Source organism: Lytechinus variegatus, chromosome 6 (assembly GCF_018143015.1).
Source record: "Lytechinus variegatus isolate NC3 chromosome 6, Lvar_3.0, whole genome shotgun sequence".
NCBI lineage: Eukaryota > Metazoa > Echinodermata > Echinoidea > Temnopleuroida > Toxopneustidae > Lytechinus > Lytechinus variegatus.
The window spans coordinates 21,002,545-21,026,305 of NC_054745.1; the positions used below are offsets into that span (position 1 = coordinate 21,002,545).

General features: G+C 38.6%; 1 protein-coding gene across 1 annotated transcript; it reads left to right on the plus strand.

The window, feature by feature from the left end:
- The first annotated feature begins 351 nt into the window (after window positions 1-351).
- LOC121417175 (RUN domain-containing protein 1-like) lies at window positions 352-23,119 on the plus strand. The gene is made up of 15 exons (XM_041610769.1): window positions 352-512; window positions 3,881-4,078; window positions 4,581-4,725; window positions 7,479-7,571; window positions 8,913-9,020; window positions 10,115-10,267; window positions 12,173-12,331; window positions 12,735-12,857; window positions 14,203-14,345; window positions 14,606-14,714; window positions 15,579-15,674; window positions 16,958-17,071; window positions 17,746-17,936; window positions 22,061-22,155; window positions 22,883-23,119. Exons 2-15 carry the CDS (start codon window positions 3,954-3,956, stop codon window positions 22,987-22,989), a joined length of 1,761 nt encoding a protein of 586 aa, XP_041466703.1. The 5' UTR covers window positions 352-512; window positions 3,881-3,953; the 3' UTR covers window positions 22,990-23,119.
- The last annotated feature ends 642 nt before the right edge of the window (window positions 23,120-23,761 follow it).

Below are 23,761 nucleotides of genomic sequence, written 5' to 3' on the forward strand. Positions count from 1 at the left end.
GCGGCAAGCGGACATTTTGGATGTGCCAGAAGGGGGGGGGGCTGATGTAATCCCCTGAATCGATTATTAAGAAAATATTTTTTTCGTGTATTTTTTTTTAATTCCCGCGGTCTCTCGATATACTTTCTGTGTGCCCTGTCCTTCCCCCTAGTATAAGTAACGCCACTGGAATGACTGAAAGCATGACATCATTATAACGTGGGTTACTTAATTAGCTGTGAAATTCTTATTTGATCCACCTACCCCTCCGCCAGTACCCCTCCCCAATATAGCGCCCACGCACCTCGGTAAACTCTGATGACGTCTTTACCGCCTACCTCGTCTCCATATATTTTTAGTAATGGAAATGGGCGCGAGGTTACCATATATTTGCGTACTTTGTATCGTTGTTCGCCGCTCATGCGATGATTTTTCGAGCCATATTTTCCTGAATCAGCTAGTGCTCGATGATATTTCAAGGTCAACAGATCGTTTTGTGTGAAGAGCAATATGTACGCAACGCTGTAACTATCGTAAGAATATATGAATATTTCTGTGGATAATTTTATTCAAGATCGAAAATGCAGTGTTTGGTCGATGATGATGTTGGTGAACGGTATTGCCGGTAATTGATCGGCAAAATCGCCGGGTTCCTGCGCCAGAGTCGTAGGGGAAAAGAACGACGATGGTTCGCTGATGGGGCGAGGGGTTCGGGACCAGTATGATGGGGTGTCCAAACTTCGCGCACTTTTCAAAAATATTCATCAGGCTTAATTTTGTTCACAAAATGTTCATAATTTATACAAAACCAATTCAAGAAACAGTTACCACATTGACGGCAAGATCATAAACTATAAAATCATGGACGAAAATGTAAAGTAGGTCAAGGGGTTTCGCCAGTATCGCGATCTCAAAATTCTATTCCGATCAGCGAATGCGGGCTGTGCTGGAAAACCGTTCAGAAAAAGTGTGACCTAACTTCGCGCACCAAAGCTTTTGTGGAGATTTAAACAAAAACTCAAGTTCAAAAAGTGAAATATTTATATCAGAATGATGACAAAATGCTATGGAATCGGTTAGTACCACATTTAACTCACATTTTTGATGATTTCTGCTTGCAAAATGGTGATATCGTGATGCTTGTTGATTTCTTCAAAACGGGCACCAGCGATGACAAATTTGCCGATCTTTTGCCAATATTTTCATGAATACTGAACTCATCCTAAAGAAACTTTCACCAAAGGGTAATTTTAGGTCGCCTTTCACGTTAATGTTATCAGATTTTAAGGATATTGGCTAGTTTTTTAGATATTGACCGTCCGCGAAGTATGGACACGCGCGAAGTTTGGACTCACTGCCATACTGTAGTCATGGACATGGTAGCTACTACTAGCAGAGATGCCAAGTTCAAAGACCAGCTATGCGTGAGATTTTCTGTGAATCTGAGTGAGATCACAGACATTGTGTACAATGTATGGGGAATAGGCTGTGAAATTTGCGTGAGACAGAGATTTGAGAGGATGAACAAGAGTCCAAAATTCTGGAGCAGCCAGTACTAGTAGACAGGCGCACGGCCAATATGGGAGACTCTCTCTAGGGGAGACAATCTCCCAGTTTGGAGACTTGCTTTGCAAAAGGTCAAAAGAAAAAACACCAACAAAAGCATGATTTTTTCCACTCAAAATTTTGTCTCACTGAGGTCATGAGCCGATGAGGTCAGAAGCCCATTTGTTTTGTGTGTGATTGACAACAAAAATCCTTATCAAAACAAAAGTAGATGGTGAATTTTTAAAGTAGATGGTGAAAAGGGGTAATTTTTCATGAGGAATCTGCTTATCACATTTTTATCTGCCACCAAGATAATCCTTTTTAAGCAAATGTAAACAAAGGAAATTGGTCTCCAAAACTGGAGACTCTGAAATTGGATACCCAAATTTTTTACAAAAGTCTCTGAAATTGGAGATAATCTCCCACATTGGATACAGTCTCCAATATTGGCCGTGCGCCTCTACTGTTGAGTCTCACGCATAATGCGTGAGACTTGGTAGCTCTGTACTAGTAGCCTATATACAAACTCTAACTTTCAAGCTGCGGACTTTGATTTCATACATGTAGGCCTACGTTGAAAACTATGGCAGTTTTAATATTTGAACATAATGTCTTACTCATATTTGTGTAAGATATTCGACTAAAGATCATCCATTTTGAATACTCATGTTGTTAGTCACTGGCTTGACTGAGTCCTTGACACATCTCAGAGTCAGAGTTCAGACAATACCGGTACTCTGAGCTGTGTTCGGGCTGCTGCAGTATTCTAAGGCTAAGCCATAATATAAATAATAACAGAGACCAGAGTTGAAAAGCCAAATCAAGGTGGGTCAAAGCCTCTTTCTTTGTTGACTTTTGATTGATCTTGACATTGATTTTGCCGCTGAATTTGGATTTTGGAAGGGTACTCTTGCATTGCTATAAAGTACGGCTACGCACTTGACTTAATATGTATAGTCTTATCTTGTAAATAAATTGTATTTCCTGTGCCTCAATTTCTGAAATATTTTCATATAGCTTAGGATTAGGAAAATAGGAAATTTAAGTTAAATTTTCATTATGAATTTAATTAAGTCCAAAACTGCAAACAAACAGTTTAGACCAAAGTCCAAAAGCTATAGTCTCTCATTGGTTGTTCCACTGAACAACGTTGGCTCAATAAAATAAGTTAAGTATTGGAGGCCCGTACGTACGTAGAGACTACATAGCAGTAACGTGTGATCTAACCTGAGCTGCAGCAACACCATTTTCGGATCGTTTTTTGTACGGTACAAAAATATCACTTTTTTTTATTTTGTTTTTTATATGAAAAATTAGATCTAGAAAAATCTACATCCACCTTAACAAGAAAATATATAAAATGAAGAAATTTTGTACCATAGACTGCAGTTAGCACAGTACTAATTCCTTTCAAATGATGATCAAAACAGTCATCATTGATCCTTTTGTTAGTCATCATGAATTGCCATCTTGAATGACAATGATGTCATCATCCTTATATAATGTCTGTACCAGTCGCCATAAATTGCGATTCGTGTCGCAGCGTTGTGCGCGTCTTCTTATCGCTAATTGTCTTTGTGCGTGCGTTCCGAACTTGTTGCTCGCACAGGTTGGCCTGGATCAAAAATCTAATAAAAATGCCTAACTATAATATAACAAACTCAGCTGCCAGTTTTTCATTTCTGGCAATCAATTTTCTAAAATAAGAACTAAAACATTGGTAACATATATTTTCAGCATTTTATGTGAAAATCAGTAGTATAAAAAGAAACGGTATATAATCTAAGGAAAAACTGGGCTATCATTCGAACTGTCAGACTTTTGCCTTATTTCTATTCTAACTATAGGCACTAGCCAAGTTTTTTTATATTATTTTACTTCAGTTAAATCCAAGTCAGCCAAAGTTGAAACCACGATGCTTTCCTGACCTTTTACAAGGTTAGACCTAATTGAATTAAATGACAATTGTCATTATTGAAGCAGAAAACTCTTAGGAGATTAGCTGTTCTGCTCAAAATAAAATTACAAGCGGACGCTATTGGTAAATTGCCAATTCGTCCACTCACCACATGGTCTACCTTCATTCAGTCTAATGCCATTAAGTTAATCAACATTTTGTCTAACAACCATTTTATTTGGTCCAATAACCCTTTGGTCCAATCATCAAATGGCTATTAGAACAATTGGTTATTAGACGGAATGGCATTAGACTAAATGAAAGTAGACCATGTAGTAAGTGGAAGAAGTGATCGTAAACCTAATGATAGTAGACGATTGGCATTAGACGAATTGGAAATAAACCATGCTAAAGTATTCAATTCTTTATGTTCCCTTTTGCTGTTTTGATCCCTAGTAATCTGGAAGCTTTAATTCCTTGACCTTGATCACCCGAGCTTCGACCTCTGACCCCTGTGGCATTAAGACTGATGGATGACTCGGTGCTTACTGATGATTCCATGGAGAACTTTGATGGGGAGCGGCCGAAGGGAGAGAGATGGGCCCCCGTCGGCGCTGTAGCCCCTTCGCCCCCTACCATCATGGGCGAACAGAGGTAAGTGTGGTTATCTCGAAATCAGAGAGATGCACAAGTATCCTCCTTTCAATTAAAAAAAAAATCTTATGTTGCCCTCATCTGACTGACCCCAAAAAGTGAAAAATAGGGTTTGCTAATTTACTTTTTTTGGTAGACATAGCATAAACAAAAGCAATGTTTTTTAATAGAGATTTCAATTTTGTTGAAGAATTTGCCCAAATTTGTTTGAAATGGCTTGAAATGCACTGTAACATATTGTAAAACTTCTGTTTCATTTACAGTACTGTCATGTTCAAATAGATCAGCTGAATTAACACACTTTTCACTTTCTCCTTTATTTAAAGTAAACGGGGCTTTAACATACTTGTGACCTTTCTCATTTATTTACAGTGGAGTCATATTCACGTGGTGGGTCAGCTGAGTTAATGCACATTGTAACTTTTCTCTTGTATTTACAGTCATGTTCACATGGCAGGTCAGCTGAGTTAACATACTTGTAACTTTTCTCTTTCTTTTGCAGTCATGTTAACATGGCAGATCAGTTGAGAAATCTCGAAGAGGAACAAGAACAGCTGAATTCTTCTCTCCTTGCACTCACTTCTCACTTCGCCCAAGTCCAGTTCAGACTCAAGCAAGTTGTCACATCAGAGGGTGAAGAGAAAGAGGTAAGTGTGAATGGATCCCATTGCCACACTTTTGGCAGCTTTATAGGTAAAGGTGAATTGACCCCAGTGTCACAATAAGGAAGTAAATACAGTCTGAGCTAAGCCTGAGTTGATTAGGGCGGTCCACTGGTGCCTCCTGCAGTCACTGGTGCAAATTTATCCAGACTGGTGGAAAAATAAAATAAAGAAATAAAAAGATTAGTGCTACCTGTTTTGTACTAATGAAGAACCTATGAATAGAAATGCCAGCTGTAATGTACACACCAATGTAATGTACATGCTCCCCAGTAATCTACATGCCATCCAATGACAGTAGAACAATAGATGGATACCTGAATGGATACCATTGACTATAGAAAGAATGTGGAGCTACTCTGAACTTCCAAACCACTTCACTACCTAGTAGCCAAGCAGAGAGTACCTCCCTAAAGTCTCAGGTAAAGCCTTCATGTGTATCACTCATTCAATGAACAAGGTTATGATATAACCTAGTTCTCACATCTCAATGTGTGGCAAAATAAGGGTGGCAATGTTTGGCTTATTTTCTCTTTTTCTATAAGACAAATGCCTGATTTTCTTACACTGTCAGTTTCCATTACAGCTATACATCATAAAACTTTGCTCTTATGTAAATTTAATTCTTTAAATTATTTTGTCTTAATTAAAAATAGAGATTGAAAAATGAAAATTTTCTTGCCATATTACTTTCCACCAATAGAGGGCGTACACAAAAATATGCCCAAATTCATTTTTTTTAGCGCTCTGGTGAATACAAAAAATATTCCCAAGTTAATAATGAAAAATAAATTGCAACTGTATGGAAATTAGTAATTTTGGTCACAAACGTAATATTTTAATGATTTTTTAAAGTGTGTGCTATGTCGAGCATTGGCATACCATGTTACTCCTACCTGTAGATTCCCCACAGGCAGGGTGGTAGCAGTGAACAAGTGGTGTGTTTGTGAGATATAACACTACCAAAAAATTGAGAATACCAACCACATTATTTCCTGATCTACCAGGGACTCGGTTTTATAATTATGAGATGAGCGATAAAAAACTCCTAAAACTTGTAAGGGGAGCATTAGGGGAGCACGATAAAAAGCTCTTCTTTGACATACAAGGGGAGCTCTCTTGTCCGATTTCAAATGGATAAAGGAATATACACTAAGTTGCAACCCGTAACCTAAGGAGACAAACAATCATATAGATGCAAGGCAAGACTTCCATATGTCCCCTCCACTAAAATTGAAAAAAAAAATATGGAGAAGGTTCATCAAGAATTATCTAACATATATCTAAGAGATTTAAGAAGGAAAAGTTGGATACATACCAAAATATGACTTTATTCCGTCAAAAATTCGAGTGTGTGTAATTCCCAATGGTATCGGTTTATTTAGTCAGAAAATAAATACCCAATACTCTTGGAGAGTAGACTAGTAGTAATATCGGTTGATAACCGTTATGAAACATATGGCTTTCAACAATTCCTGCTAGCTCAGTGAGTAAGGCGACAGACAGAAGATGCCTCGATCAGCAGCGAGAGGTTCGAATCTAAGCTCCAACCGAAAGTAAGAAGTAAAAAAAAGAAGAAAAAGAGAACAAAAGAAGGGGGTTTTGGAGAAGTATTTTTTAAAATTAGTGGAGGGGACATATGGAAGTCTTTCCAGATGCAATATTTATCTCATTTCAATGTCATTCTTGCAAGTGTGTTATTGCTTGCAAGGAATATAATTGTGTGTTTTTTACAAAACCTTGACAGAGAGTGAGGGTTCAAGGTTGACTCTTATTAACAGTTTGTTCATTGACTATTAAACGCTCTTTGTTAAGCAATTGCTTAGGTGAGTGATAAATTGCTCTACCAAAAATGGATTTAGGAGAGCGGTAGCGAGTCATCTAAATCACCATTATGGGAGTGACTTTGCATGACCTGTGAGTGTGACCCTGAAATATGTGCCCTTTGACCTTAAACTTATCTGCAAGAGTTGAATAACAAGCTTCAGGTGGTGTCCAATTGTAAGGGGGTTTAAATCTACCATTATTCAATGAGGAGATCGGAAATGAACATCTGACCTTATAATTAGTATTTGATCTCTTTATGGTCCACTAATGTGAGCTGATACTAGAAGTAACATAAATACCAGTTGTGGTATTAGAATCTCAAAATGAATTTGAACAGAATCCAATGAAATGACCACCAAAATGTTTGTATTTATAAATAAAAAATATGCGCCAAATGGCTCTGGAAAAAATGTGCAATTGCTGAGAAATTAGCAAAATAAGCACAGGATTCCATAATGTCGGGTATTTTCCAAACAATATTAATACACTGTCCCACATATGCCTTTTTGTGTTTGTGATCATCAAAATTATCTGTTTTCAGGTAAGATTTCAAGATTTCACAAAGATAAGTTTATTTTAATGTACCAGAGCTAGATCTACATGTATGATAATATGATAGCATTTAACTTTGATTTTAAAGACTTTGCTGAAACTACTTTCTTTTACCAATAACCTTATAAATCTGTTTGCCCTTTCTCAGCATGTACACATTTCTTCCAGAGCCACTTGGCTTTACTTAATAGTAATCTATGTATACAAACACTTGTTGGTAATTTTATTTTATTCTGTTCGAACTCATTTTGAAATCATTATTACAACTGACATCTATCTTTAAAGTGGACATGTAAATCACCTATGTGAGGGGATGTATGATCTTTGACCTTATAAATCTGTTTGACCTTTGACCCTAGAATTTACTGAAGGAGCTGGAGGAATTTGCTTTCAAAGGATGTCCTGACGTGAGAGGATCCAAGTCTCAAGATGCAAACACGTTAGAAGATGATGTAAGTATTTTATCATCCCAGAGTAATCTACCATCTTGTAGATTTCAAGAGCTATTAAGCCAAGAAATACAAGTTACATTTATAGAGTGCTTAAAGGAGAATGAAACCTTTGGAACAAGATAGCTTGTGTGAAAACAGAAAAATCAAAGAAACACATAAACGAAAGTTTGAGAAAAATCAGGCAAATAGTGAGAAAGTGATGAGCATTTGAATATTTGGATCACTAATGCTATGGAGATCCTCAAATTGGCAATGCAACAGAGATGCGTGATGTCACTTGTGAACAACTCTCCTCATTACTCTAGTATATATTTCACTTAAATTGCCTCTTTTATGACATCTATCAGTAGATCATTTGTTCTTTCTATAGGAGGGCGTGTAATACATATTTTTAAAGAATACATCATGGGTAAAGAGTTTGTATCACCTTAAGAAAAAGCAGAAAGTGACATTTTGAGGATATTGTATAGTCCATCAAAGGGAAAGTTGTTATGTGACATCACACATCTTTGTCACATTGCCAATGTGAGGATCTCCATAGCATTAGTGATTGCAATATTCAAATGCTCATAACTTTCTCTTTATTTGTCCCATTTTTCTTTTTTCTGTACTCTTTGATTTTTCTGTTTCAACACAAGCCTACTTGTTCCAAATGTTTCATTCCCCTTTAGTACTGGGTGCTTTTAAGCACTTTACAGGTAATCATCATTTCCCTAGTTATTGGATCCACCCTTGTTCCACACATGAAGTGCACCATTTCCACCCCCTGGGGAGTATCCTGGCCAGGAACAGCTTATCGTTGCACACAGGCCAATCTAAGCCCTTTGACGTTCACATCCTATACCGGGTACACATTTAAAACTTGGGTGGAGAGTGAAAAAAAATGGACATTAGCACCGAATTGGATTTGAACCCTTTACTCTTGAATTAACAGTCAAGTGACCGAACCTCCACACCACAATGCCAAACCAAGAAGTGCCTCATCAGTTATGAAGTGAGCATTACCAACATAACCATATAATGAAGCACAGTAAATTTAAAGTGTATTAAAGAAAACCAACTAGTTGTTGTCTGTGAGGCATTGAATTAGTAATTTCTAACAAGCGTGTGTATGTGCAGTTGAGTTTCACAGATATGTATTTATAATCAAATATGATTATACATGTCTGGTGCAGACCTTTAACATCATTCAAAGTACGTGACCTGCTCTCGAACCTGGAGACTGCACCGATTACATGTAGCTTGGATTACAGATGCACGCCACAAAGCCCAGTTGTGTTCTCATTGCCAATATATTTGTTTATTGTGTATATATGCTACAGTGTCTTTCTCTGTTGGCAGTGTGAACGAGAGCATGAGAGTAAAATCTCAGAGCAGAGAGAGAAGCAAGCAGAGCTCATCAGCCAACTGAAAAATCAACTGGAAGATATCGAGACGTTTGCATATGAGGTAAGAAGGTCCTTATCTCTAAATTATTGATTTATTTCAGGGTTGTACAATAAATTATAAAAGAAAAAGGAAAAACAGTACCAAAGATGCCAATTCGAAGAATGTATGATGATCAGATCAAAGAGATATTATTTGCACTCATGTGCTCCGTCTTTCAAAGAGTTATGATCAATCCAATCAATCGTAACTCTATGGAAATCTATCAGTGTCATAATATTTTTTACAGGAAATTTGCAAAATGTCCTTTGTAAACAAAGGAGAACACACCAAATCGTCAAGAAATCAATGAATTAATGGATATATATTCATATCTAGAAATTTTTTTGAACAAACATGCATTTTATATGCTGACTTTGCTGGCTTTCCATAGTTGCGATTGATTGGATCAATCACAACTCTTTGTCAGACGGGGCCCCAGGAAGGCATTCGGAAGCTGCCACATATAAAGATAATAGAGAAACAAGGAACCGTTATTGAGCAGCTCAGGAATGAGCGTGATCAGAGTCTGTTAAAATAAAATGATCAAAACAAAACCCTCAAATGATATGGAAACGTTAGAATTGCACTTCTTCAAAGCAAATGGGCAAAGTTCCAACTTTCAAAGGCATTATCTATCAATTCATATTCAGTTCCGGTGTATAAACTTGAATTGATTAATTTGCAGTGAAAGTGATGATACTAGCGTTGCCAATTTGATGAACATAGCTGATCAAACAATTTTGTAAAGAAATGTAACACATTTTGCTTGCTCAAGAAAGGGACTGACAATATAGTGGAGAAAATAAGGAACCATTATTGAACAGCTCAAGAATAAGATTGATCAGTTTTTGCAAAATGAAATAATCAGAATAACTTCCTCAAATTCGCAATAGAATAAACTACATCTATTTTTTAAAAAAGAATCATCATAAAAAATCTCAAATTGGCGATGGAATAGAAACTTCAGAATTGTCCTTCAGTTTATTAATGGAAAAAATTATAAACTTTTAAATGCATGTTTCTTATTCACTAAACTTTGAAGGAATGTTGTCAATTTGATGAACAAAGGTGATCAAACAATATCTAAAAGAATTAATATCACCCATTATTTTCAGGAGGGCACTGGGAATTTGCCACACACAAAGGTGATGGAAAAACAAGGCACCATTATTGATCAGCTGAAGAACAAACTTGACCTCAATCTAGAAGACTTTGAGAAACTCTCCACCGAGGAACTCAAACAGAGGGTCGACAGTGCCATAGGGAGGGTAAGTAGTTTGAACCTTTGATTACATAATATTGTGGAGCGTTGTGGCCCAGTGGATTAGTCTTCTGACTTTGAAATAGAGGGTCATGGGTTTGAATCCCAGCTATGGTGTAATTTCCTTCAGCAAGAAATTCATCCACATTGTGCTGCACTCAACCCAGGTCAGATAAATGGGTACCTGGCAAGAATTCGTTCCTTGAAATGCCACCACGCTGTAAAAGGCTGCGGGGCTAAAGCCAGGGTAATAATATCCTAGTCCTTTGGAAGCGCATAGGGACATTATGACATGATATGCGCTATACAAGAACTGCGTTATTATTATTATAAAATTTGCTTCAGCGACTATTGCTCCACTATAAATTCCACTCACTAATCGAATGACTTTTTTCAATCCCCATAACACTACTAGCAGCAATTACCGGTGGCAGCACAGGGGGTTATATCATTTTTCTTTATCAAGGTGTATGGGGGCAGGGTGACATGTATCCCATTCATGGCGTGATTTCCTTCAGCAAGAAATTTATCCACATTGTGCTGCACTCGACCCAGGTGAGGTGAATGGGTACCCGGCAGGTTGAATTCCTTGAATGCATGAGCGCTGAAAGGCAGCTCGAGCTAAAGCTGGGGTAATAATAATAACAACGCGCCTCGGAATAGAATATTTCTAGATAGATGGCGCTATGTAAATGCCAATTATTATTATTATTATGTACAGCTAGACTGCCTATTCACACTGAAAGCCAAGCAGTTTATTGATGAAATATATTTAAACAACTGATTCATAGCAGACTTCTTTCAATTAATATAGATAGGAGGTTCAATTAGGTTAAGCATCTTGGGTTGAACTGAAGGAAGAACTTCAATTATCATTACAGAGTGAAATCCAAATCAAACTATAAAATGGAAAAAAATGTATTGGAACACGATGATTCAGTAAGCAGTCGTACTACATTTGTATTTTGTTAATCACACAGAAATAAATAAAGTTTAACATATGAATTGGTGAACATTTAGAGACATTAATTTTGTTGAACGTGTGCAGCAAAGAAAGAAATGCCAGTGTTACCAATGTGCAGAACTAAAAATCTGATCATATTTGCCCTTCAATATAAAAAGGGTTAATAGCAATTAAAGTTTTAATTTTGGGGGGTTTTGGAACTTAGCACTGAGTTAAGATATAGGATTAACAGAGCTGCCAAGTAGTACTGATTTTCAGCTTTGAAAATACTGAAATGTTCTTTTTCTAGTTGGCAGCTCTGGATTAAATATAAACGATGTGTTAATGAAACTGGGCAGGTAACTTGTAAATTATCAAGAAAAGGTAGTTTTCTCAAAGATTCATCATGAAGGTTTTATCTCCCGATTTCACTGATGTTGACATAGATTCTCGGCCTACCAATAATATTCTCACTTCATTCTCACGATTGATCCGATCAATCATAACTCTATGGAAATCCAATAGTGTCATAATTTTTTTCTACGAAAAATTTGCACAATGTCCTTTTTATGCAAAGAGAAGCGCAGTGAATTTTCAAGAAAACAACGAATGTATGAATATACATCACAGCTAGAAAATATTTTGAACAAACATGCATAATAGATGGTGACGTTGCTGGCCGTCCATAGTTGCGATTGATCGGATCAATCGTTGCTCTTTGTACAACAGCCCTGATTTCCATTAGCCTAGATATAGTTGTTAAGATGGGTTCACCATTTTGTTTGTAATGTTGCACGTAAGTTACATGGTTAAGACAATATTCAATTCAGCCGACTCAGTACCCAATAGGTTTTATTCCGTCAGACTACGCCTCATGAATATTCATGTCACAGAATATAGCGTAATTTCCACCTGAGCAAACACAAGTTACAGAATGGTAAAGTCAATATCTCATCTGTTCCTTTTCAGATCGTCAACCCAGCCAAAGTCAAAGAACAGGTGATACACCAACTCAAGAACCAGATCGTTGATCTGGAGAGATTCATCAACTATTTACAAGATGAGGCGCAATCTCCTCTGGTCTTATCAGCTAACGACGAGCCGTGCGAATGTGAGGTCCACAAACTTGTGAGTAGTACCTAGTACATAGTGATGATGATGATGGTAGTATTATTACATTTGATTATGATGATGATGATTATGATGATGATGATGATGATGATGATGATGGTGGTTATGGCGGTGATGATGATGCTGACGTTGGGGATGATGGTTGTGATGATGATAGTGATGATGATGGTGATGATGATGATAGTGATGATGGTTGTGATGATGATGATGATGTTGTTGGTGATTGTGATGATGAGGATGATGATGAGGATGATGATGCTGATGGTGATGGTGATGATGATGATGATGATGTTGATGGTGATGGTGGTGATGATGATGGCGATCATGATGATAGTGATGATGATGATGATGATATTGACAACGACGATGGGGATGATATTTCTTCTCTTTCCGTACCTAGGCCCCGCCTTCTCGTGATATCGATGCTGGTTCTGACGGAGGATCAGACACCCAATGCTGCACACATCCTGGTGGTATAAAAAACAGGAAGAAAGTCAAAGGAAAAACCAAAGAAGAACTTAAGGTATGTCTTCTTCTCACTGAACTAGACCATCTGGGACCCGTTGCAGAAAGAGTTGCAATCAATCGCAACTCTAAAATTCATACGCAACTTGATTTTCAACCAATCAACAGCGCGCATTTGGGACTTGCGATTGATTTTTTGACTTGCGTTTAAACGCAACTCTTTCTGCAATGGACCCCAGATTTGTATCTTGGCCAGATGAGGGGGGGAGGGTTCTACAAAAGTTTAGTTCAGCAAATCTGTTACACCATTCCTCTAGCTAACTTTTGATTTTCTAGTTTCTTATTTTTGGCAAAAGTTGACAAATTAACTGCAAAGCTATGGAATCACCTTCCTGCTACTGTGAAGACGGCCTCCCCTGTTCAATTATTCAAGAAAGCCATTAAATCCCATCCATTTTGCTGAAAAGGACAACGAATTGCATGGACAAAGCTGACCATTCTGAGGTGTTTGATTATTGATGTAGTTGCCAAAACATGGAGAGGTGTGTGCGCAGTGCTTTGTCACCGAAAAAGAAAAGGCGCTATATATCATATGACATTTGGATTGTTAACAAACGGTCAATTGCAGAAAATGGTTGATAGAGAAATTAAATTTAGCATTATGGCTTCATAAGTCTCAAACAACGGAAATGTAGGATGTATTACCTACATGGGAACATAAAAATGAGGATGATGGGTGTGTGAGCTGTGTGGCTTTCTATTTTACGTCACATATGTATGTTTCCTCGATGACCCTCCTCCCTGCTTCGACCTTTAATATTTAAATTGCAATTCTGTGAAGTACCTGCATATTTACTTAGTATAGAATTGCATGCATTATTTACTTGTGAATCCCTGTATGATTTTGTTGTATTCTGTTCCATATGGATGCTGATGCAGGCCGTCATGAGGTAGTCTGAAACTGTAAGATTTTAATTTATCATTTGTTATCTTTTGTTAATAGTGTGCTGAAATAATGTTTTTATTGATGAAAGAGGAATGCCAGTCGTGGTAACGATCTCGAAATGAGTTTGAAAAGAATCCAATAAAAAGGCTGTAATTTTCTTTTTCGTATAATTTACAATTCATTCATTCATGATAAAGAGGTTAAGAATTTCATATTCCCATCATTGTTCATCTTCTCCTTTTACTATGTTGTTAATATGGAGTGTCCAAATAATACCTTGGGACACTGTACAGTGTTCTGCTCATTTATTACAGATAATTTGATAGACAAGCTCTATTTCTGATATTAAGAAAACTCTTACAGGTGCTTGTACCTTTCATTTGTACTGTGCCAATACAGCTTGGTTGCCTTGTCAACAATGACTCAATATGACATCTAAGTTTTGATTTCATTGCAGAAAATCAGAGAGTCCAACATTTCTGCCATGAAGAAAGCCCTTGCCGTCCTCCAGTATATCACGATTTCACAGCTTGGTTGCGGGACGGACAGAATGAAAGAAAGACCGCGAAGAGCAAAGGATGACATTGGAGCTGATTACTAGTGAGTTCATTGCCTTGAATTCCATATTAATCATATTGGCAACATTAAAGGCATAAAATGTAAAAAAAAATGAAATAAAAAAATGAAATATGGGTTGGAGCTTGAGTCAACATTACAGTCTTAGGGTACCAGTTACTTCTTTTAAACAATCGAATTGATGTTTTTATTGGCATTGCCAATTTTAATAGTGTAATGATGATGTTTAATAGAAACGTTTGAAGCGCAATATAAATGTTGCATAATTTGTTTGTTTATTTCAGTGACCTCTTGCAAAACTTGGACAAGGCTACGGAGCGAGTGATTGAACTAGCACGAAAGAAACAGATCCAAGATGAGGAAGAAAGAGACTATGCCAGCGACTCATCTGATGTAAGTTAATTATTCTCCCCCCATCCCATCCCATCAATTTTCTATTGCATAATACAGATCAAGATGTTTCGTATGATGCTTTCACATCAAGGTACGGTCGCTTGGTAAGGTCGTAGCGACCCGATGAAATCATGTGAAAGCATTTCATCGTACTTAGCGACCAACGTTTTGGTAAAAGATGATCGGTCGCTGGGTTTGGTTGGTGAGGTTCTTCAGCGACCGATCACGGCCGATGTAAGCTTGATGCAAAAGCACATCGTACTGAGCGACCGATCGAAACGCCCAATTCATCCTTTGTGACGTTAATGTGCATAGCGTAAAATATGCGCAGATCATGATGCGTGCACAAACTTACAGCGACCGATCGCTCTGGGTCTGACCAAAGTTTGAGAGCAGTGTGAATGCATGCTGATCGATCGCTGTGTGAAAGCAGTATTAGGGAGCCATTGATGAAAGAGTTTGCAGTCAAATGCAACTCCAGGTTCCCTTTTCATAAATACTTGTTATGGTATAAAATGCACAATTTCTATAACAAATGTACTACCAGCCAATCGGATTAAAGGATTTCAGTAGATTGTTACTGTTATTTCGCATTGGTTATTGTAAAGAGTTGCGTGAAACAGGGCCCCCATCGCAGAAAGACTTGCCATCAAATGCAACTCAAGAAATCCATTGCAACTCACTTTTCAACTAATCACAAATGTGTATTTGTTTATACTTAAACTTGGTTTTTTAATGTCGTTTAAACTTTGAAAAAACTTGCCAAATCCTGGTATCTGATTGGCTCAAACCAAATTTGTCAGTGAAAGTCAGTGACTTCTTGTTTCGTGAAACGCTTTGATCTGTTTGTTTTGCCTATCCTAGAGCCCTGTAAGTCGGCCGCTTGATGATGTCACTATAGCAGTCAGGAGAGAACTTGCTCCAGCATTGAGGGCGCTGTTCGAACATGGATTAATCAGGGTAAGTTACATGTGAGGTATTCTTTGCCCACATTAGAAAATATGTAGGAAACAAAAGGCGAGGCATTGAAATTATGTCAGCACCAATTGTGTGTGCAGATAGTTTTTCTATAGTCTTATAACTTTCTCATGAATTCTTGACAAAGTAGCAGAATTTTATTTTTAGACACGCTGACTTTTTTTGGTTTTTATTGTTATTGTCGTCCTCTTTGAAGTATAATTTATAGGAGAAAAAAAAGCACCTGCCAAACTTTTTATCCGACAAGTCCTGTTTTATCCGTACTATAGTTAATGCGCTTTTCAGCCAATTAAAATGAAGTATAGATGTCATATCTGACAACTTGTCTGACAGCCATTGTTGATATAACCCACCATGACACGGGGTTAATTGTAAATTTTGTCAATCATTTTGTCGGATTAGACATAAAATTCTGAATTTTCTGTGTTCTCAATCCTTTTGTACCTCTGATTGAAACTTGAAATAACAAAAGTAGAGAGTGTAACTAATCAGGGCTTTGAAATACCTGGGCCCTGTCTTACAAAGAGTTACGATTGATCCGATCAATCATAATTCTTCAGAAATCCATCAGTGTCATAATTTTTTCTACGAAAAATTTGCACAATGTCCTTTTTTATGCAAAGAGAAGCGCAGTGAATTTTCCAGAAAACAATGAATGCATGAATATACATCAAAGCTAGAAAATATTTTGAACAAACATGCATAATAGATGTTGACGTTGATGGCCATCCATAGTAGGATCAATCGTAACTCTTTGTACAGCAGGGCCCAGATTTTCTGAGGGATTCTGATTTTTTTCATCAAATAGCAATTTCAATCATTGAAAATATTGAAATATTTTTAATTTCGAAGTATGAGTCGAGTATTAGCACTCCATGGCTTATTGCACTGTGTCTGTGAAGTCATACCAAGTCTGTGTACAACGTTCCACTTCTACATATTTAGCACATATGAAGCTCGTATGGTGAGTTGAGTTTTCGAATAGCCTTTCAATCGAACAAACGCTGATGCCTTCGGCAGTGCTAGCATACACATTGCCCGGTGATATGGCCAGATTGCTACATATAGCTGCACCAACTTACTTTGTGTCAACCTTGCCTTGCTGCACATGCAGCAGTTTTGGGCTTGAGTACTTGTACCAACTGCCCAATCCATGGACGTGTTCAGGAAATATATTATGATCACATTGTTAATATATTTTGGTCAAGTCAACTCTATATTTTGATCAAGTCAGTTGAAAGAGGTGCTATTCTTTGTCATTTCAGATGAGTACAAGTCAAGCTCTAATGACACCGATCACTGCTTGTCTTGCCCCCAGAAGTACTGCAGGACAGACTGTCCACGCATGGGAAGTCTTCAGCAAGTATTTTGAGATCAAGGTAAGATAGAACACAAGCCCCTCAAGTTTGAATAGCTTTAGAAAGATTGCTTTAAAACCGGAAAGTAGCATATAGTCAAGCGGTGACAAAACATTGCTCTAGTGACAATTGCTCCAGGCTTTATTCCATCTAAGATGTGGAGTCGAAATTGCACTCAGAATTTTTGTGTTTGGTTTAGGGGTAGGTTCCCGGGGAGGGGGCACTCACGTATTTTGGCGGTACGGGGATGTGTCGTTTGATGGCCACCTATTTCAGACCTAAATTTCAGTTCTCTAGATATTCTGAAAGACCAAACTTCAGTTCAGAAGCCGCCCAGCCCCGCTCTTACCCACTGATCATTGCTCTTACCCTCGCATGCCCCTTGTTACAAGACATCTCAGTTCCCCTGCCCTGCCAAAATTGTTAAGCGCGAGCGCCACATTCGAGAGATGCACGCACGGCTTCGCAACTTAACTACCCCATATAACTAGCAGCTGCTCCATGCATGGCTAGCACATGCACAGCGCTAGCGTGCACCTTACCTTCAGTGCCGCAATCCAGTTCCGTAGACCCTGTTTCTCACACACCGCAGTATATTACATCACTATGACATCACCAGTGTGGCCAATTTGAAGTTTCCATAGGTATAGTTGTTACGGCTCTATTTAGCGATTGGTTGTTTGTTTTCTTTATAGAAAGGAAAGCAGTTTGCCGAATCGCCTGCTCGCCGTCTCTCACAAGCCTTTGACCTTGACATCGTTGGCGGAACGGCCATCACTTCACGACAGACTCTTCTCGCCGCCATAGACCATGTAGAAGAAACGCATGAACCGCTCAGAAGAAGCCATGAAGCTCGGTTCAAGGCCTTCGTCTGTCAAGCGCTCAAGTATGTACATTATTACGTAAAAAGTTTGATTCCTAATGCCTTTATCCTCATTTAAGCCTGAATTTTCAAGAGTTTTCAATTGCACTATGGCACAAAAACATGGCCTATACAGATTTGTGTACATATTTGACGTTTATTTCATTGCGTACACTACTAAGTACCACTTTTGCCAAACGTCATTTGAAAAGGAAGGCACGATGATGCACGGAGTCAAGCATTTGGAAGTATGAATTGCCAACTTGCATAAACTATTACCATTTACCAAATTTGTTATAAATGCTTTTATAAGTCCAATGTTTTTAAATTGTCTAAATTGTAATTAAATCATTTTAAAAGAAAAAGATCAGTGATGTAACTTTTCCGGAAATTGCCGGATTTCCGGTATTTTCATGAAATCTCAACTTTTCCGGTTTTCCCTCCCTCGAAAGTTGCCGGAAAACCCGGCCCCTTCGAAATTTCACGATCGGCACGTTCTAAAAAAAGACGATCGATCGCCAATGTGTTTTGTACATGTGCTTTGCTTGCCACGTGAATCGCGACATCTCGGCTACTGAGAAATTCGCTCTGATTACGTTACGGTCAGTATACAGTGTATACTGACCGTAATTACAGTATTCAATGCACAGAACGCTCGCTGTCTGAAATTCTGATGGTCGAGCTGTCGCGAGTTGGCTTGAATGCGGAAGTGAACCCTGGATCGCAATTTCCACACACAAACGTAAACACATGCACATGTGCCGCACATATTTTGTTTGCCAACCTCTCGTTCGGACTGTGATTTAACTCGGAATTAACAGCTTAAACATTGCTTGGATAATTTTGTTATTGAAGTGATCGGATCAGCATTACATTTTTTTACGGTGCTTAATATTTTTTGTGCAAGAATTCGCGAATTTGTTTGAATTGTAACTTGCAATTTGACAGTACTTTTAAATTCGTTCTCGCTTGAAAATGGATGGTACCGTACATCGTGTAAATCAAAAGGACATCGTTCGCGACATATAGACGCGGGTTTAAACGTTGCTTGGAGCCTTGGACTGTTTTATATTGAAGTGATCAGATCAGGATTACGTGTAAGTTTCGTTTATGATGCTGAATATTTCATTTTTTGTGCAGAAATTCGCGAATTCGTTTGAATTGTCAACATGATTGTAACTTGTAGTTCTTTTGAATTCGTCCGTGCTTGAATTTGAAAATGGAGGTAAATCGAAGTGACAACGTCAACGCCATTGACGCGGGTGTAAAAAACAGATTTAGATGGCAGTGGCTTGAATCGAAGGACGATGCAGGGCAGTTTTTATCTGATTATATCAGAAAGTTGGATGTAGCAGGAGTTGCCAAATGCATAATTTGTGACGATAAGATAAAGTATGCATCTAGTGGAAAGAAGGCTTTGGTGTGTCATGGAAATTCGCAAATGCACCAAAAGAGAAAAAAGGAAAGGGATTCTAATCAGACGTTACCATCATTGTTCAGAAATATCACAGCAATGGAGAGTGGCGAAACTGAAATTCCTTCGACATCATCATGCACTCTGCCTTACGGTGCCCCACCAAATGTGCATAACATTGACCAATGTTCTGGAAAGACCTCGCAAGACTTACAGCGTGAACGGAATGTAAGCTTTCAGGACAGAAAAGCAAATGCTGAAGCTATGGTCACGTCATTTACTGTGGAGAATACCCTCACATTTAGTGTTGTGCCAAAGATAATAGACTTGGCCAAAGCACTCGCAAAGGACAAAAAGGTGCTTGATGATCTGCACATGGAGCGTACGACTTGCGCGTATAAACTAAATGAAGGACTTGCTTCAGTCACTCGGAAGCGTATAGTACAGGACATGCAGAATACTCCATTTTCAATAAATCTCGATGAATGCACGTCTAATGCAAATGAAAAGGTGCTAAGTATATTGGTGTCATATTTTTCTGAGACATTGAACATGTCTGTTGTGCAGCATTATGCATCGGTGACACTTACTGTCGTAAATGCTGAAACAGTGTTTCAGACTGTTGTTGACTTATTGAAGAATGATGACATACCACTGGACAATGTTGTGTCCTCATTATCTGATTCAGCGGCATACATGAGGGGGAAAAAGTCAGGTTTTGAAACCAGGCTGCGAGATGTTGCCCCACATCTTTTGGACATAGATGGTGACATCTGTCACCATACGCGCAATTCAGTGAAAAAGTTTTGTAGCTTTTTCGACCAGCATGTAGAACATCTTGCAGATGATTTGTACAACGACTTGAAGTGGAGCCCTGATATCAAAGAACACTTGGAGAAGATATGCGGAGTTTTAGGTGTCAAATGTACCTTGCCTGTTGAGAGGGTACCACATCGATGGCTCTCATCCTATGATGCCGCAGCAAGGATAAAGAGCATGATGGATCCTTTCAGATGCCTTTATTATTGCTTCATTGATTCAGAACTCACTGCAAGTTATACTTCAGAACTTGAAGCTATACTGACAAGGCACAATGTATCTGATGATGGTCGACAAAAACTTCAGCAGATACATGATAGATTTCACAAGAAGAATCTAACGGAGCAAGGATTGGCGAGAAAGAAGAGAATTGTTCACAAATTGTTTCATCTCTATCAGCTTACCATCTTGTACATAGAATTGTATGTGGCGGTACTACCCTCGTTCAAGTCATTTGTGTTGATATTTGAACAGAAGGAACCATTAGTCCATAAACTACATGATGAGGTTACTGACTTGTTTCGGACTTTCCTTGCACGCTTCATCAAGCTTGAGAATTTGGTTGATATGAATGCACACCAGTTAGCTAATCTCAAGATCAATGAGAACATCACTTGTAAGTTATCGCAACTTGTCATTGGTACACATACGGAAGAGATCGTGAAGGATATGAAGCCAGATGCTGTCAAGACATTCTTGCAACTAGTCAGAGATGCTTATACAGAGGTTGGAAAGTACATGCAGCAAAAACTGCCCCTCACAAATCGTGCCTTGCGAATTCTATCATCAATAGATCCAAAAGCCAGGGGACATTCTGTTACAAACGAATATATGACGAAGCTTCCAAAGCTGCTTAATGTAGATATTCAGGCTGAATACATGGATGAATACAAACTCCAATGCACCCAGTACCAGCTTGACTCAAAACTGCCACCATTTAATGATGGCGCTCGAGTGGATAAATGGTGGGGAGAGGTATTTCAGCACTACCCAGCTCTGAAGAGAACTATTAGTGCAGCATTATCCATATTCACAGGTCCAAGAATTGAACAGTCGTTCAGTATGATGAATAATATCATCACAAAGAAGACAAACAGGTTAGATGTCACAACATTTGCCTCCATACAAACAGTCAGATATGATCTAATGAATAAAGGAGTGACATCTGTTGAACTCTACTGCAGAGACAACATACTCAAATCCCCAGTGGACAAATCTGTCTGTTACCACATGCTCACTGCAAAATCCAGACTAAATGCAAAGAGGAAGAGGCAGTCCAGCAATAAGCCACCAGTCATTAGAAAAAGACATAAATCAAGTGAAGTGTCATCTCAACCCAAATCGAGAGCCACAGCCCATGTCCACAAAGCTGCTGCCTTGGCTAAAAAGCAAATCTTCCAGCAACAGAAACTGATGAAAGTGAAGAAAGCAAATGTTGAAGCCAAGTCAGCACCAAAGCCACCTTCAAGCTCAGTCACATCTTATAGGATACCAAAGAGGACTAGGGAGTTGACACCAAAGCCATCCTCAAGCTTGTCATCTGCAAGAAAGAGTCTATAGAAACCTACACAAAAGGTAATTTTTTTTACAATTTAAACCCTGAAATGGCCTCTCCTGTGGCCCCAAATGTGCAATAATGCTCTGGCTTCGGGGGGCTTCGCCCCCCGACCCCCACCGGGGCGCTGCCCCTGGACCCCCGGCCATAAGGCGCGAGACCTTTGCTCGCTCCGCTTCGCATTTTCAGGTTTTTATACAAAACTCCAGTTACATCCCTGAAAGATGTTTAATTCTGAAATGGGTTTCCTTTTTTCTGGGACTCACTGCATGTCTCATTCCCACAACATTTCACTCATATTGTTGTAATATGATATCAGTTCTAATTATATTTATTTTGTGTTCCCCCGCCCCCTCACAGTGAGCAGAAGTTGGCCTCTTGGTGCAGACTGGTATGCAGGACGCATACTCTGATGGATAGCTTCTACCAGTCATGGAGTTATATGTTAAGATCAGGTATTAACCACTCTCATTTTCAAGAGTAAAGGCTTTAAAATCAGAAAATCAACAGTCTGTGCTACTTTTTGAAAATAATATCAGTATTTTTTTTCTTGATGGTCAGTTTTTGCCACGCTTGTCTCAGTTTCTTCTATGAATATTGTGAAATTGCAAATATTTTGCATTAGAATCTATTTGAAACTTAAAGGTGATAGCTCACTGGGCTTGCAAACTTGTTTACAACTGCTTTGCAAATCCAGATTTGGTGAGCTGCAGAGTCTGCAGACAAGGTGACAAGCTCTTTGCCTGACAGTCAGTAGATGCTGCTGCAAAGTCCCCAAAGTCACTGTGACGTGTGGGAAACAGCTCTGAGACGTCGCTGCAACTGTTAAAGAAAAGTCAAGTACTTTGAGGCTTTGCAGTAACATCCCCCGTGACCATCGGATAAAAGGCCGGCCACCTTGTCTCCAGACGTCTCCGAGTTGCAGCAGAGATGGCTCCATGGTTAGACTGAAAACACATTTATGTTGGAGATGTCTCAGCGACTTTAAGTTTCTGAAACGTCGCTAAGACATCTCCATTGATGAGATACGGCCGTGTTTGCTTTAAAACATTTGTTCATTTCAGGGTTTCAAGTCAATGTAACAAAGGAGCTACCCATGCTTTATGTAAGTTTCATCTTGACCTCAGTTTTGTTTAAATACATTTATTACATGCTTATGTTTTTCCCTGTTATCTGTACTAGGATTCGATGGCGGGATTCAAATATTGGACAAACTAAGCGACATCAAGTTCTGCCTGCCCGTTGACCTTGCCATTAAGCAATTCCAGAATATCAAAGATGCCTTCTAAACCTGATACATGTACATCAACACGTTTTCCAACCCCTTCATCTCTTAAGTGCGAACACACTGGTAGTCATAAGTACAGCTGACTGTGTAGATGCAATATGAACACAGGTTTCCTGTATTATAGTGGTGATGACGAATCATGCTGATTAGAAGAGAAGTTGAACACAGATTTACACATATATTCTGATGGGTAGGTTCACACTCTTAAATCTTTGTTTCTCCTCTGCAAGTAAAGTATGAACACATTAGTCATACAGCTGATGTGTGTATGCAGTTTTAACACAGTTCTTCTGTATCATAGTGATGATGGAGAATCATTCTGATGAGCAAAGTTGAAACATAGAATGGATGCTGTATTACAAATCCCTTCTAGGTTGGTTCACACTCTCAATCTATTTCTCTCCTTGTAAGCAGAGTTTGAACACAGAAACCATACCAAGTTGTGTGAATGCAGTTCTTCTGTGCTATAGTGATAATGAAGAACCATAATGAGATGAGAAGTTGAACAAAGCTCAACTCTTCTGACAGACGATTGAGCATGTGAATTCATAGTTGTAAATCCCAATATACTATCCTATGTCCCCTATCATTATTTTGCTGCAAGTGTGGACTCATCCAGGATGTATGGCCCAGGGGTCTGTTTCATAAAGAGTTACAACTGTTTTAACTTTGCCGTTATGACAACTACCATGGTAACAGGGCTCATCAGCCAATTAAAATCAAGGTTACCATGGTGGCTGATGTAATGGCAAAGTTGCAACATTTGCAACTCT